The sequence below is a fragment of the Protopterus annectens genome, chromosome 11.part0, assembly GCF_019279795.1.
Source record: "Protopterus annectens isolate FY-2018-M chromosome 11.part0, PAN1.0, whole genome shotgun sequence".
NCBI lineage: Eukaryota > Metazoa > Chordata > Ceratodontiformes > Protopteridae > Protopterus > Protopterus annectens.
In genome coordinates, this window is record NC_056745.1 from 648241212 (window position 1) to 648259218 (window position 18007).

The following is an 18007-nucleotide window of genomic DNA, read 5'->3' on the forward strand; positions in this document are numbered from 1 at the left end:
TTGGCTGGTTTCTTTACATTGCACCTGGTTAACACCTTTTTGCCACCCCCCACCCCCAATGCTAAGTCTGTATTAGATTCCTGCTGTTTATGGAGCCATCTTTAAATTACTAGTCTCCCATCAGGACACAAGTGCTCATCAGCAGTTGAATTCTGCTCACTGGTAAGCCATCAGACCTCAGGAATTTCTTAGTGCTGTTTTTAGGTAATTATTCGGATCTATACAACTGGTATTCACTTTCTGATTCTTGACTACTGCTCTGCTTATTTATTTCACTGGTTTGATTCTGCCATTCAGTAAGTGTTTTACTGACATTACCACTGCAGCTATGTTGTGTCTATGCAACTATGGTGTACTAAAACTGCTGTTGTAAATGTAATTTAAATCCAAATAACTTGATGTTGGCGTTAGAAACCGTGTTTACTGATTTAGCACTGCAGTTGTCTCTGCTACTGATTCAACTGTACTGTTAAGTGTTCATTTTTCTTTTTCTTGTATGTTGAATTCTGCTCACTGGTAAGCCATCAGATACTTACCTGGTGATCCAAAGCTTGGAGGGTTTTAAGCCCTGCTCCGTTCACCTGTGCTACACACAGGCTCACTTCATGCCCCACGCTGACGCCTTATCCCACCTGCCCCTACTACATCTAGATTTATTCTAGGCACTAACCCTTCCCAATAACCAGCAACCAATCAGACCAATACTAGTAACCTATCTCCTGTACCGCCCACAGTACCCCACCCACTTCCAATCTAACTGCTGTCCTGACATTCATGCTACCACCTAGTGTGCTTACTCTCCTTACCTGCACAACTTACATCCTACCAGAATTCCATAATAGACACACTCCACCACTACCACTGCACCCTTACTCTGACTTCTACCCATCACTCACCGACTAATTACACTTGTCATGCCGTGACAATCTTTATCACAATACACCCACCATACAATCAGTCACCTGTTGCATTCAAACAAAAAATATCCCTAAAATATGACAGGTTAATTACCAGATTTATAAAACGTATGTTTACTGCCCTATCTAAATTAGCCCTCTGTGGTGATATCCACCCTAATCCTGGTCTTACTGTTACCAACGCCTCACCTAAAAATCTGCCTAATGCCTGCTCCTTCTCGCAACTAACATCCAGCAGAAAGCCATCTGACCTCCTGTTTATGTGTCTGAATATCAGAAGTATAACTAATAAAACCCACTACCTAAACGCCAACATAGCTTTATACTCTCCTGATATTCTCATCCTGACCGAAACCTGGCTGAAACCTCACATCAAAAATGAGGAAATTCTTCCAACAGGTTATAACATTCTTTGTGTCGATAAACTATCTAAGGAAGGGGGTGGTGCGGTTCTAATGTTTAAACACCACCTCAACATCCAGATCCAAACACATCTGCCCCCCACATTGGAAATTAAGAAATCCTATATGCCAACCTCAAACTAAACCCAAATAAAACAATCAACATCATAGGATGCTACTTCCCACCTGGATAAAACATCCTAACCCAGGGAAACCATAATCCTAGGTGATTTTAATATCAACTGGCTATCTTGGAGTAACAGTCACCCATCCCACCCCCTAAACCTTCATAGTTTCTCCCAACTAATGCAGTCACCTGCCTGGATAATAAAAACTCTAACATACTACGGACTGGATATTAGTCAATAATGACCCTCACTCATACTTAGCTGGCTGTCTACCAGACAGCCTCAGTAACCACACTCCAATCTTCCTTCTGAGACACCACTTAAATTGTGCTAAACTCATCATCTATAGGCATATCCAAAATAGGGTAAACTTTAACCTTCTCTCCTTTATCTCTTCCCTTCAAAAATGTGATTGGACACCATTAAAGTACCTCAATCTGGATGAAGCCGTCCACTTCTTGAATAGCACCTTCCTAAACACACATGCCCCCATAAGAAATGCCAGAGTCAAAACGCAGTACTCCCATTGCCTGCAAAAAAGCACCAGGACATAAGGCTTGGGAGCACTGGAGTTTAACAAAAAACACCTCCTCTAGACAGTCATTCCTGGAATTGCACAACAAGGTCAAAAGGAAAATAGAAGATAAAACCCAATATTATCAGTTTGTCCTAAACACCTCCTATCACACCCCTAAGCAGTTCTCGTCCACATTAAAACTCTATTGTCCACCCAGGTGAAGTAGGCAACCCCCACTTACCACTCCCCCTTTCTCCAGCAGTATTGATGACTCATTCAGTTAACACTTTACTGAAACCATTTTGTCTTTAACTAAACAACCCTTTACCCACCCTCCCTACATCAAAACTAAATACTCTGCCCACAGTCTTTTCTTTTTCATCAGTGCCTACCTCCTATTAAAAAAAACCCTTCTATTGAAACTTAAGCCTACAAAACTTGCAGATGCCAATCTCCCCTCTGAATACCTAAAAATAGCAGCAGAAGCCCTAGTTTATCCAGTCTGTGTCTTAATTAATCGGTCCTTATCATAAATCTATGACCCCACACTGTGGAAGATATCCCACATCATCCCCCCCCCATAAAGGTGGCTCCTACACTGAACTTTCCAGTTACTGCCCCATAGCCATCTTTTCTCCACTTTCCAAGATACTTGAGAAGTGCATCCATTCTCAAGTCTTAGACTACCTCTTAGCTAACCTCCTCTTCAGCAGTTAGCATGGGTACAGGCCATACCACAGCACTATTACCGCCTTGCTCTCTTTCACTAATGCTATCCTTCATTATAAAAATAATGGCCTGTTCTCTGCTGTATTTCTGAATCAATCCAAGACTTTTGACATGGTGTCACACAAACTACTAATCTCTGTTCTCACTAACCTATCTTTTTTCCAATCAGCTATTGATTGGTTTCACAGCTATCTAAGTGGCCGCCAGCAATCAGTTGTCTGGCATAAAGACCTATCTCCTCAAGTTCCTGTAACTTCGGTGTTCCCCAAGGCTCCATCCTTGGTCCCCTACTATTGTCAGTCTTCACCAGTGATCTATTCACAGCCACCAAGCGTGCCTCCCTTATACAGTATGCAGATAATTCCACCCTCATCTGCTCAGCCCCAACTATACCTGAACTTCACAAGATCACATAGGAAGCCTTTTCATCTGTAGAACGCTGGCTATCTAATGCCCAGGTATTACTCAACCCAAGCAAGACTAAGCTCCTCATCTTCCAACCCACTAAATCTAACCAAGTTACCCCCCCACTTTAATATTCTACCCAAAGACAATACCATCATCTCCCCAACAGAACACACCAAACTACTTGGTGTTGAGATTGATAACAATCTCAGATTTGACACTCGCATTTCTCTTACTATAAAAAAGGATCATAAAAAACTAGGTGCATTGCACAGAAACAAACAATTCCTCACCAAGACAGCCAAAATATCTGCAGCCAGTTCCCACCTAATCTCCACTTTACTCTACACCTCTCCTATACTTACCTACCTTAGACAAACAGATCAAAACAAGCTCGAGGCTTGCTACAGTAAATTGCTGCATTTGTCACTGATGCCTCTTATCGCAGCAACCATGGTTTCTAACTTAGAGAACTTGACTGGCTTGAACTCTCTCAACTTCTTCACCAGAATCAACTCTGTCTCGCCGACAAGTTAGTAAACCATCTTCTTAAAGTCCCATCCCTTCAAAACCTTCTACAGCCTTACTGCTCCTCTAGACCACTACACTGCAGCAGCAAAAATCTACTTCTAGTGACCAAACCCAAGAACTCAGCAGGAGAAGCACTATTCTCCTGCATCATATTCAGATTATGGAACAATACCCCCCCCCCCCCTCCATAACCACACTACCTTCTTGCAATCACTTCAAGACTGCACTAAAAACTCACTTAAAAAGTCTCTAGTTACGCCCATGCACCAATCCCGACTAGTAACCCTCCTTTTTACCTCCCCTAGCCACCCAGCTTCACACCGTCTGATCATTGCATTTCTTCCTCTGCAGGCCCTGGCTCACCCTTTACCCTCCCCTTCCCTCCTCACTCAGTCTCTCAGACCTGTTATAACTTGCTTACCTACCTCACTTCATCTCAACTCTAAATACATATCCAACTGACTTACACCTAGCTTCCTTTCACTACTATGTATACTACTCACTCAGTCTCCCCTCTTACTCCAATATCTTCCCCTTCCATCCTATTAGCCCTTCTAGCTTGTTCCACCTTTGTGTGGAGCATCTGCTTTATATCTGAGTTTAGCGCAATATTTGTATATAAGATCTGGGTATATGAGTTTAGAACAGTATCCGTTTGAGCTTAGTACTATCTGTATATACATCCTACCTTTATTCCTAGCTCTAGCAAGATATTGGTATATCTGTTCATTACTATGTTTCATATTGTGTGTATAGCTAATGTTAAGTGCCATATGTATTATTTGCTATTGTATGTATATTCCGTTGTTCTTCATGTACTCTGCTGCTCATTTATTGTTCTGTGGAGCCCCGGGCCTCCACTGAAGAAGAACCTGTGTCCAGTTGGAATTTCCTGGTAAACAAATGTAAGTAGATAAATAATACAGAAAGACAACCTGGATTGGCTGTGTAGGGATTTAGTATCATGTTAATATGAAATAATATAATAAAATGGTAAACGTGAAAGCTTAATGGAGAAATGGCTTCACAAAAATTTTACTTTTGTGCTTGCTGACAACAGTGGAGGAGAAGAGGGAGGGAATTTGTGGTCAAATTAACATTTCGAGCAGCGAGCAAGAGAGAGAGAGAGAGACTGTGCTTAAGAACACAACAGGAAAAGGGTGGGACAGTGGGTAATTCTTCAGCCATGGTTTGTAAAGAAAATAACAAAGTCACAATTAAAAATGCTTCATAGCAGTTCTAGCAGCAGCATAGCAAAATGAAATCGAACCATATATATTTTTTAATTTCCTGGTATGCAGATACTCAGAAAACTTACCAGTATAGGTTTAAGATGTCTCCAAACCAGTCTGCTAAGGTGGAGCTTCAGCAAATGCCCACTGGAGTGAGTTATAATTAGCTAATAAATTGAATAAGATGACCAGCTAGCAAACAGCTCTGAAAAATACATTTGTGCTCAAACACTTAGAAAAAATGGCATTGAACTCTCTCATAAAACTAATTACTACAGCTTTCAAACAGACCCCAACACTTTGCTAACCAAACTGTTTTTGTTTTTGAAGCATTTTAACTCTGACTGTATTATTTTGTTCTTTAACTGAAACAGTTCTAGCCACAGAAATAGCACAAGAGAATCACTCTGCACACAACACAGCCTCAGCTCTGAGACAGGAATGGTAACTGTGACGCACCCATGTTGGTATGTTATAGGCCCACAAACACACACACTAGTCAGAATACAGATACCTAGTTTGGCATCAGTCATTAATGTGGTTTTCTGGAAATATAAGGTGCTTCCCAGAATTAAATTATACTAATTGTTTGCCATTAATCTTTTCCACTTTCTGACTGATAAGACTGTAAAGCCAAGTTTATTTTTACTCATCCTAATGCCCAGTTTGCGATTAATTTATCCAACTGGACCATTTGTCAAATTTCTAAAAAAAAACTTGCATAGTATTCACTGCATAGTGTTAAAAATCCTGCAATGGCTTGAATTCCAGCAACAACTTCCTCAGCTGCACCTCACTCACTCCATTCTAAACAGACTCTCCTTCTGTCCTGCTCTCTCAACCCTCATCTCTCCCTACTCGCCAAAACGTACTTTCCGAAGCTCTGATCTTCACCTTTTAGAAATTCACAATTTAAGGCAAACTTCTCAACAATCATTCTGTGGCTAAAGCTTGGAATAAACTACCTCTATTTTTAAGAACTATCTGTTAACACTTATAGCTTCAAAACATTTCTCAAGGACACCCTACTAAAATCTTGGTCCTGCACTTGCCCTGCACCCTCTTAATCTCCCTTCTTTGTTTTCCCTCCTCATTTTCATCCTGAGCTTATTCATAACTATGGGTTATACTACAGTATACATACGTTTTTGTTTTTTCGTCTCTGACCACCTTGATTGTAATCAGTGTTAATTTATAACATTTTCTTTTTGTTATTATAAAGTGTATTGCAGTTTATCTTGTATTTTGTGTATATTTGGGGCTTTTTTCCCAGTCGAACTAACCAGGTTAACAAATGTCAAGTAAATAAAAAATAAATAAATAAACTTACAAGGAATAGGGAACATAGTGGTGATTTCAAGAATAAAAGGAATGTTATACATGCTGGCATCACTTCTAAATACTGCAAGATTTGTGTTATGACAAAGTTAGCTTTCATTCTAAGGTGGTGACTTGGTGTTTTACTCCAACAAGGAATATTTTTAGCCAACAAAATTAAAAGCCTGGTGTCCTGCAGTGTTGAATAATGTCTCAACTACATATTTTAAAATGTGGTAAGCTGCCAAACATAGTGGTCATTCCTGATGTCTTATAGAATCATAGGAGGTTACTAGGCTATTGGCCTTGAGGCCGTTATAAGCCTAGCCAAGAGTTTGGCCCATGTTAGACAAATCAGCACCTGATGCCTCTGTCCAGCAGGGACACGGGTAGAATTCCAGGAGTATATTTTCTGTTTCCCATCCAGTTGTCCAGGTTTAGCTTAAAAAGGGGTAAAAAGGTACTCTGCTTGATGTGGAGAAGGGTATCTATTCCATAGATGGGGGAGTCTCTGGGTCACAAATTTGTCCCTCCAACAATTCTTGTTGATGTCACAGACGAGGTTGAAGCTGAGCAGCATTACTTGATATCAACATTTTCATGTGTACGTGTATGTATGTTTGTATATATACATACACATATAATGTTTATTTGAGTCGATATGGAATGTTGTTTTTGGTTTGAAGTACTTGTCAGTATTAAACAGCATTAAAGCTGATAAAACTTAGTTTTGCTTACACTAGAAAAATGTCAGCAATTAACTGTCTCACACAAAACTAACTGTTAAAGTTTTCAAATAGGCCCCAGTACTTGACTGTTTTAGTTTAGACAACAAAATAATACAGTTACAGTTTTCAAAAACAGTTCCAACAACAGAAATGGCAAAACAAAATCAGCCCACACTCTTCACATAGACAGCCTCAGCTCAAGTGCCAAAGTGGAGGACATAGCATTGTGCGTACATCAGTTGATTTATGGCTTATTTGTTATCTTGATAGTTACATTGGAGGGCTTTTTTTCCTTGAAGGAAACCTATGTACCTAGTGAAGGAACAGCATCCCCAAACTGTCTGTCCTCAAAAGCCTGCAGAAGAGTATGCTGTTCAGTGACAGGAAAGCTCTGAAGGGCTTGGTGCTTTGTCAGCTCAGCTTGAGCTAATGCTTTTGATGTGTGGAAAATGGCCTGAAGCTTTGGAATCTGGCTTGCTGTTGCATCCTTTGTAGGATATAATCCTGTATACCTTAAGCAACTGCAGCAGTGAATATTCAAACATCTACTGTTATGGTAGGTTTACTTAAACAGCTGTACTTTATCCAGGCTTGGAGTAAGTTCCAGCGTAGGGATGTGTGTTAAAACTGGTTGGACAGTATGATGCAGAGGTTGATAGTTAACTAATTCACAGTGAAAGTGTGAATTCCAGTTACTATTAACAATCTAGTTACAGTTATAGTACAGCTACAATTAACAACAATGCCTTCCACACTTTCAGACCACAAAATGAACGTGTGAGAACCAAAGAAGGAGGAGTATTTATCTTTATCAAAGACAAATACACCACTAGGCTGGTTAGACAGGAAAACTCCATGGAGTTACTCCAAGTTCAACTAACTGTAGGCCCCCTCAATGAACCAAGATACCTACACTGCTTATTTGGACCTACTCGAGTCAATTCATTTACAACCATAAACTCTAGTCATCGTCGATTTTACCTATCATTCCATTGACTGAGAAACTTACACGAGTTCCAGCATCTTCGCACAGAGGTTCCTGGGCTTTAACACACATGCCCTGGAACAAATAGTATGCAACTCCACAGGGGGCTTAAACACCTGGTCCTCACCAACATGGGTGACCATTGTACCACCACAAGTGTAGTACCCTCACTGGCTAAATCCGATCACAAATCATTCAGATTTGAAATAGCAATAACACCTGAACCCCTCTTAGAAGAAATCAGGTAAAAAATTTTACCATAGCTAATTATACCTTCCTAAGGGATGGCATAAACAACTTCCAAGCACCTGTTCCCACAGATGTTATTGACAACTATACTAAGGTATACACTTGTGCCCTGTACAAGCATTTTTACAAATGTGTAGAGACAGCTGTATCTGATAGGATCAAAACATGATCCTCAAGAAAAAAACAAGCCCCCCCCTGGTGGACATCTAGCATTAATAGGTTATACAACAAGAGGAAGAAATTGCTGTCTGAGAATAAAAAAAAGAGAGGTCCCAGCACTGGATAAACACTCTCCTCTGTTTGAACAAGCAAATAAGACAACTTGTAAAATCCTCTAAGTGCAACTTCGGGGGAAAAAAATTACCAACCATAGCTAAAGATAACCATAAGGCATTCTTCAGCTGTATCCGTAAACTAAAAGGTTGGACTCAGATGTGTGCTGAACTAGCTGTAGATGGTGTCACACACTGATCCTGGGAAAACAGCTAACCTGTTAGCTGACAGGTTTGATGAAAATGTCACCCCCCTGTCTCCTGCAAACATACCACAAAGCATTCCTTCAACATCTCCCCCACCTTGCATCTCCAAAGAGCAAGTCATTAATGCTCTCTCCAAGGCCAAAAACACAGCCTCTATGAGAATGGATGGCATCCCAGCTTCTGTTTTAAATGGTCTAAAACACGAGTTAGCAACTCCATTAGGTACTCTGTCCAGCCACAGCCTGTGTACTAGTCTTGTCCCTACTGAATGCATAACAGCAAACATCATCCCCTTCATAAAGGGGGGGGTACAGCAAGAGACCCTGGAAACTATAGACCCATAGGTTTAACCAGCCTTTTCTGTAAGGCCATGGAATGGATCATCATGGACCCTGTAAATAAAGATATAGGTGACCTTCAAACCCTTAATCCGACCCAGTTTGGTTTTGTCAAGGGCAGGTCTAGCCTGTTAAACCTGGTGGACTTCTTTGAAAACATCACATGCAGCCTTTCTGGACTTGGCCAAGGCCTTTGACACAATCCCATATTCGAACATTTTTGATAAACTCACCCAGTTGAATATCAACCCTAATTTTGTCAGGTGGGTTGCTAACTGGCTCACTGACAGATCACACACAGTCAAAGTTGGGGACTGTACCTCAACCAGCAGACCTGTCACCAGTGGGGTTCCACAGGGGTCGGTGCTGGGCCCCCAATTGTTTGGAATATACTCCTCAGATGTTTAGGCCAAAGCAGAGGGGCTGTGGCTGACTAAGGCTGCTGACAACTGCAAATTAGTTGCAGTCATTGAATCCCCAAAAGATGTCAGTATACTTCAAGGGAATTAGACCAGTGATTGGTGCCATAGCCATGGGCTCAATCTCAGTGCTAAAAAATGAATTATCATCCCCTTCATTTAAAATGATTTCCCTGCTGACTGTCCTATAAATAATAATACTCTAAGAACCAACTCAGTAGTGAGAGACTTGGGACCACAAGCTTTAACTTTGACCTCCATGTATCAACTGTGGTAAGGGAGGCATTCCACTTCGCACACCTCTTTTGCTTTTGAGGCAATGCCTTTGCTAATGAGTTATAACTCCTCTGTACTCGTCCCTCGTCAGGCCATTAACTGAGTACAGTGCTCCCTTTTGTGTGTACCTTACCAGACACCTGCAGCAACTTGAGAGACCTCAGATGTCTAACTAAGAAAATTCGGGGTCTCCAGTACATTTATACATTGACAGACTGAAGTCACAGTCACTGCACTCAGAAACATACAGGCTATTTAGAAGAGACGTGCGCTTGGCTTACAGAGAAATCTCTGATCCAAAACTAATAAAAATGCTGCAAATCCACAACTCAAATGGGATATGAGTCACCTGCTCCAGGGACCTTAACCTGGCTTGCGACGTGAATAGGGCTTGGTGGAGAGAGGTATATCTCTGAGGTTGCCACTTCTCTGGAATAGGCTACTAGTCCACATCAAAGAGAACCCATCTTTGACTCTGTTTAAATGAAGGCTTGATGACTGGATGGGAAACTGTAAATATCTGCCAAGGTTTTCACGTATGACCCTCCTAGATATGGGCAGTCATTGCTAATTAAGACCTCCGGTTTAGGCAGTATCCTTCCTCTAGTATTACATTGGGTCTGTACGGCTAGGCTTGTAAAGAAGTTTGGGTCAATAGCCTAGTAACCTCCTATGAACCTGTAAGTAGTAGATTTCCGAGTGGTATATCCCTGGATTTAGTTAGGGGATCATTTACCTTCATCTTCAGTTTTGTAGCACTGCACTGGAAAGTGAATAAATTTTCATTTCTGATGACACGGACATCTGTAGCCGGTTCTCTCCAGAAAATTGGATGGGTAAGAAGAGGCTTCAGGATTAGAATAGCAGTGTGTGTGTGTGTGTGTGTGTGTTTTATAGGTCTAGTGCAAAGAAATGAAAGATAATGAAACTGCAGAATAAAAATTCAGTGAGAGACTACATAATGAAGTGAGATACAGCAATCAAAATGAAAAATAAAATCATATAAAAGAGGACATTAAGCACCTTAAAATAATTCTGGGGTGCATAATCATAAGCATAACCAGAAGACAACAGCTGTATCTTTTGTATTGATATATATGGTAGGGCCAACTTTGGAGTACTACATATGTTTCTTGAGACCCAGTTTATGCAAGTATGTTGACAAAATTTGGATATTATATAGAGAAGGGCAAGACATGTTACAGGGTCTACACAAGAAAGTAAGCAAATTTGATATGTGCAGCTTAGGGGAAAAGGGATACATAGAGAATGGTATGCAAATTTTAAATGTGTCACACTCAAGAGAAATTTGCAAGATCCATGAAAGTGACATCTTTTTGTGGAAGATAAAAAGAACTGAGCAGAACTGGAAGATAGCTAGGGAGGGTATTTCAGTGATGATACACGCAGTATTATTTTTCATAGATTTGTGGGTGCAAGTAAAGTTTCTTGAGGAATGTGTTGATTTGGAGGCAGTGGTTAGTATTAGGAGTGAATGTAAACAGTTCTACCAGGCTGTAGAATATTCGTTGACAATGTCTTGCAATTTAACTAGTGGACAAATGAATGGATTGGGCAGTCTGAAATGTATTCTCTTTCTACCTGTATCTTTGCAGAATGTCTTGTTTGTATTGATTTTAGTAAGCATTTCCTTTAAGCTTCTTCATTAAAGAACACTAACATTTAAACTGTTCTTTTTCCCCCTAGTTTGCAACATCCGCTATCCATTATGTTTTATTGTTAGTTTTTCCTTATTGCAATTGCCTAATGATAGTTACATAAAGTAAGTTTTTCTTGCACTCAGCATTCCTTACTTTCTTTATTTTCAGTGACTTATACAAGTGATTCAGATTTCTTTTTACTTAAGTATTCAGATTATATGTTGAAAATACCTTTATTTTATCTACCTGTGTGCATAGATATATCTTGCTTTTGTTAGTTTTAATAGCTTGAAATTGTTTAATGTTTTCCTTAACTCATATAAAGTTATGAATCAGTGGGCAGTATTTGCTATAAGGAATCTTACAGAACATAATAGAGAGAATCAGGAGGTCATATCAAAGATGGACAGACTGGGTTTGGCAGATACGTCCTTCCTGAGAAGTATGGGATTGGATGTACAAGAACGAGAAGGCACTCTAATGTTAAAATCATTAAAGAAGGGCCAGTGATTTCATGGTAAGCATCATCATTTTAGTGTAACAAGGCATGAGTCGCGTTCAAGTACTTTTAAGTAACACATGCAGTTTAAAAATGAGTTATGACCATAATGGTTGCAACACAATTTCACGTGTTTGCCCACTATTTATATGTTGTCAATTCTAAATATTTCATCCTTTTATAACAGAAAAGTCCCCCTTTGGATAGTGTAAGTGGTAAACATTGACATTTAGGAATTCACTTTATGCTTATTATAAAGGCTTAAAACCTTCAAAATATAATATATTAATGTAGTTGTGTATACACACATCTTTCTTTGTTTACTAAAGTAATATTTATGAAATTTCAGAATGTCATTTGCTGGCTTTTTTTTTTCTTTTTGTAAATAGTGATCATTATCTACAGTTCGAAAAAAAAAACATTAATTAATAATTAGCAATACCTGGCATGAGGTTAGTTTGCTCAACACAAATCTTAATTGTCTTACAAAAAGTTATTTCGTATACATGCAGAGCCAAACACTTTGTGGAATAAATGCATCTGAACACACATTCCAGCCCTTTTTGTTGTTCTGTCCTTGTGAAGCCTGCCTGTTGCTTACACTTATTTTGATTCATGTGGGTTTAATTTTGGCATTTTATTATGGATGCAGTTTCTTACTGTGATTAATCATTCCTTTTTCTTTTCACATTCTCAGCCTTCCCATAACATTGGCAACACTCATTTCCACTTGATTAATTCAAGAGCCACTAAAGAACAGAAAGCTATACCTCCCTGCTTAGGTACCTCCTAGCTTGTTATTGACCTGAAAAGTGTGGATACAGCAATGAATTACATGAATGCAAGTGCTTAACCCTTCCTTAGACTGCACATTCCAGTTAAGAGAAAAATATCTGTAATAAAGTACTGCATACAATTGTTTTGAAGAAAGGCAACACTGGGTAGCAATATATCTGCATTATATGTTATAATTACTTCATATATGATAAGCCCTGATGCCTTCCTCCAGATAATGGGATTAAAAGGGGAGGATGGCAGTGATCTACAGATATCTGGGCAAAAAGTATCAGAAAAAGCCCCAATTTGAACAATCTGCCACTTCTAAAGGGAATGTTGTTTAGTGTCTTTTCTGTAATATGTGGTTTGCGTTATTGCTATCAAAGTGCATACCATTAGTATACACCATTTTTCAATCTTAAAATGGTTAATCACTGGAATCAAAACAAGCCTATGAGGCATCAATTCTAACACTCTAGAGACTGGCTAGCATAGGGTAGCCAGGTGAGGTAAGCAGTATGTCCAAGTAAACATACAAGAGAAAAAGGCATGAAATTAAGTTCAGAATCATGCAGTTAATAAATGAGGACTCACATCCACCAGGTAAACAGAAACTTTTGTAAACTATAGATGGAAGTAAACAACAGCTGTCTGAAATTCATGAACAGTTTAGATTTAAGGTATGTTTTTCACATACACAGGTAGAAAAAAAGTGTGAGATAAAGAATGGAAAGAAAATGTTGAACTGTAGTTGTAGAATGCAGACATGTAAACTAAATATCATAAATATTTGCTGTTTAAAGTATGGCAGTAATGAACATCACTGGACCGTAATACATATTCTCCATTCCTGTCATAATTATGTAGCACTAGCATAATCTGAGATTGCTATATCATTTTGACAGGTTTAGGCAACTAGGTCAGTGGTTACTGTGTAACAGCAAAGCAAAATATATTGTATGGTTGTAACTTTCATGCTTTTAGTGCTAATTCCATTTTGGGGGGGTGGCATGGTGGCCTTTTTACCTCCTCCCCCTCACACATAGTAGTTGTCTTAAAAATAGATGCAGAGAAATTATCTTACCCCTACTGATTGAATTAATGATAGATTTGTCTGTGTATCTACCTATTCAATCTCTGTCTAAATAAAAGTAATGCCCGACAACTGTAAAAAAATAAAATAAAAGTCCAGGGTCACCTGATAACAGATATTTAGTTAAATGTCAGTTTATTAAACTGGATTTCTAAAGCTAGCTTTCAAAGATGCATAGGTTAAAATGTACTGCGCATTTAAGAATAATTCCTATAAGCTTTATTAAAGGTAGTATGCAGGTTGCAGGTAACTGAATCTGTTCAGTTTTATGATTTTTCCTGTTAATTCAGTGTTTTAACTCCTTAAAGTCATAACTAGGCAAATGTGGAGCGAGAGCATGTTTAAAATTGTTTTGATAGTTGCTGTAGCTTTCATGTGAAGATGCCCATGCCACTAGGTTCCATTTGTTTAGGCATTCTTCATTTCCATCTGTTAAGCAAAAATATCTGTACTGTCAAGTGCTCCTCCAGGGAAGTAAATGCAATCCATTTGATACTTACGTCTGTTCCTTTATTATCGTTGCAGGCAAAATTCCATTTATGATAGGCCATATAGAAGTCCTATATCTTTTGGTTATGCTGTTGTATTAGGGAATAGTGTATGTTTTCAGTTTTCTATATTTGAACCTGGGATATTTGTAATATCTTGTTTCTCTTCTAAGTTAGCTACACTTTCAGAAATATTAATTTAGTGTACCTAGCCTGACTTGGCAAATAGTAATAGTTCTTTACCTGCTTCAGTGCACTGTAGCACCAGCCATTTATATGGGGAAAAATGGACTTGTGGCCATCTAAGTTTAAGAGGATTTATATTTGTGATGATAAAGCCATTTAAAAATTGCATTGCCATAAATGCATTAAAAGTGAAGTTCATTGTTTAGTTCCAGAGGCATTTTAGAATAAAGAAATTTTGCTGTCTTTTTTTATTAATAGTTTGGACAGGGAAGTATAAACCCAATCTGTCAGAAATATAAGCAGATTTGTAAAAAAAAAAAATAAAAAAAAGATCTCTTAAAGGTGTGCAATTGCTGTTATTTTTTATTTTGTAATGCAGTACAGCATGGCTTCACTCGAAAACAACTGTTGCAATGCATTAATTATAAGAATCCGATCTCTCCAGAGAGAAGGATACAAAGATACTTGGCATGCCTTTCTTTTTGGTGAAGATATTCAAGTTCTTTTTTGAACTGTTACATTTGTACAGATTTTGTTAATGGATAAAATGGTTAATATCTGAAATGCTGAATATTTTGTATTAGATGGAAACATTGTTAGACTGTAATTTTTGTAAACTTCTGCATTAGCTTACATTAAATAGAAAAGAAGCTCACTGTGCTAGTCATGGTCACCTTTGGAACTGAATGTAGTCAACAATTTGTAGTTTTCATCCAGTTATGCCCTCCTGGGTTATAAATAGTTAAACTGCAATCCACTGGCTCATAAGGTAACTCCTCTTCTTGTTAGGAAAACTGTGGGTGTTCTTTTTTTCCCTTTTTTAATTTGGAATAGAGACTTCTTTGCTGCAGTGTTTGCATACCCAGCAAATGCAGAGAACACATAAGTGTAATCCATGTAATAAAGAGAGCTGATGAAAGAGGTTTTGTGTTGGAGCAGAATAGAGTAATGGCTCTGTATTTTTAAATGGGAGAATGTAGGCTTTCTCAGTGAAAATGTGCTGATCCACTGTGTTCTAAGTGGCGTTTAATTCCCTGGATGGATTAATCCCCTGAGCACAACATCTTCCCTGTCTTTTTTCCTTTGTAAACTCAGTCTTCAAAATTCAAACTACTTGTTTTAACATGCTGCAGGACCCAGCCAGTCATCCAGACAAGTCCGTCCTTAATTAATTTATAAGAGTTAAAACCAATGAGGTCTTATCTTCTGACACTTTTGTTGTTTGAATTTTTTGACAAAATAAATGGTTAACATTTTATGGTATTACCAGAAGAAACTTTTATATATGAAAATATTGCCAGTTTCTCACTTTTTTCTCTTCCAGATTCACTTGGCTTTTCAGACTGCCTCAGAACTTGGACCTTTTGTGATGATTTAGAAAAATCAAGCTGGTCTGTTTCAACAGTGTAGTATCAATCATGTTTCTTTAGCATTTTATATTGTATATGAGAAACGAGAGCATTAAACATCCTGAAGTATGAAAATGTTTGTCTTCTGCTATTTGTATTGCTAATTATTTCATTCATTTATTGTTTTAGTTATTTCAGTTTTAGTAGCATTTAAATAACTACTGAGAAAATATTACTGCAAGTTATATTAATGTTCAGGAAAACCACACCAAGTAAAGTATCAGAATATTATAGGATTATTTAATGCATTTGTAGATGTTTATAAATACTTTGCGTGGAAAAAAGTGCAGCATAATACAAGCTCATATAAATCACTGTATTGCAGTCCTGGGTTCTGACATGAGAAACAGTTCTGATGCCTTTTTCAGTTGTACCTGCATATTCTTATGGCCAATAATATGCAAGATAATATTATAATATGCCCACATTAGGTGGGGATGTAGGGGATGTCAGTGCCATTTTAGGTGTCTATTCTCTACGAATTAGACACTGAATTATTTTAAAAACATTTTCTGCTGTTTCCTCAATTGTTGTCAGAAATTGCAGTTTTAATTCTTGATTTTGATTTTGATTATGAGATAGTCTTTTTCATTGCCTGAGAAAATGTATTGTACTAATGTTTGAGCAGTCTTCTAATTTCTTCACATAGGCAGAAGCTAATGTCACACAGGAATAGATGACCTGCATGAAGGATGTTTGACAACTTAATTATGAAATATTGTGTCATGATGTCATAATGGAAGCAGCAGTTCATCACCCCTCAGGAACTAAGGGAGTTTGGTTGTTACTTGATGGCATTAACAGTTTTTGAAGTGAATAGTTTCTTTCTTATCTTGTGGATGTCAGTTAGGAAATGTCTAATTATGACTGTACCCTAGTTGGTTTTATCTGTGAAGTGAAATGTGTGCAGTTCTTCTAAGTTCTCATGTTATCTGTTAAGTGTTGCAATTCATTTAGATTGTGTTATCTATAAAATGTTAACAACTGGTGCAAAGCACAGACAGCGATTTAAGCTTAATCTTTAATTTATCAAATTCTTTCCGACTATGAGTGTTTGTTAACCTGCTTTCCTTGTCTTTTTGGCCACTTCCAGCAGTTTTCCTGAGGCACACACTAATGGTTGCTAACAAAGCTGAAACAGGTGTGTGTGTGTGTGTGTGTGTGTGTGTGTGTGTGTGTGTGTGTGTGTGTGTGTGTGTGTTACACACATACACATAGGTACATCTCTGTTTTACTTGGTCTTTGTGTATTGCATCATGAAACCATTTAGGTACTAGTCAGTTTTGCTTCTATCTCAACTAGTCTGAATTACTTCTGGAAGATTTACTTACAATTCCTAATATTCTTATTACAGAATCTGCAGTGTTGCATTCTGTATAGTTCCATGTTGTAAATAATACCATTCAAAGTAATTATATCTAGACAACTTTTGCATAAAATATTTTTGTGTTGACTTGTTCATTAGTATAGGTCACTGATTTGATTTAATGTTATGGTCTCAAGTAGCACCTTTCAAGACTTGTTCATTAGTATAGGTCACTGATTTGATTTAATGTTATGGTCTCAAGTAGCACCTTTCAAGACTTCATTGAATGGCTCTGTAGTAGTAGGAGTAGGTTACCCAGTCCAACTTAACGTACTAATTATGCAGTGGTGTCATTTGAGTGGGCAGTTAGGCAAGCAGCAATATACTGTTTCTGAAACAAGTTTTCCTGGCCTACTTACTGCGATTAGCAGTGAAACAGTTTAATGCAGACAGTTATAACTCACTGTTATCACTTGTATTTGGAGTGTATTTAAGAATCTGTATTAAACTGAATTATTGTCAGAAGAACCACACCCCCCCAAATTTTTTTTCTTTCAAAAACTTCAGTTACTGTTTTTCCAGTCCAGAAAAGGCTGATTTCATCATTAGGTTGATCATGCCTGACAGATACAATAGTTTGCTACTGAAAAATACTGAACTGCAAGCTGTTTCATTTTAATCAAATAGTGAAAAAAAGTTCTATCATATACAAAACCTATAAAGGATTTTATGTCCTTTAACGCAATCCAGTCATTGTTCATAGTTCTGTGCTATATTTAGGTAGCATCTCTTTTTGGTCATATTAGTGGCTTTTGGCTTTGTTTCTTATTTAATTGTTTGGCTGTTTCATTTGAAAATTCTTGTTTATCAGTCTTTTCAGGTCTTTCTGTCCTGTCTTGCCTTTAACCTCTTTTATAGAACTTCAGTTCATAGGTGA

The 18007-nt window shown here is 38.1% G+C and overlaps 1 protein-coding gene across 1 annotated transcript in view; it reads left to right on the plus strand.

The window, feature by feature from the left end:
* The window catches only part of ATXN10 (ataxin 10), a 1253568-nt gene extending 1237729 nt beyond the window's left edge, over positions 1 to 15839 (plus strand). The window contains exons 8-9 of the mRNA XM_044087236.1: positions 11571 to 11829; positions 15680 to 15839. Of these exons, the coding sequence (XP_043943171.1) occupies positions 11571 to 11822 (252 nt within the window). The 3' untranslated portion in view covers positions 11823 to 11829; positions 15680 to 15839. The remainder of the gene's footprint in view (positions 1 to 11570; positions 11830 to 15679) is intronic.
* Positions 15840 to 18007: the final 2168 nt, after the last annotated feature.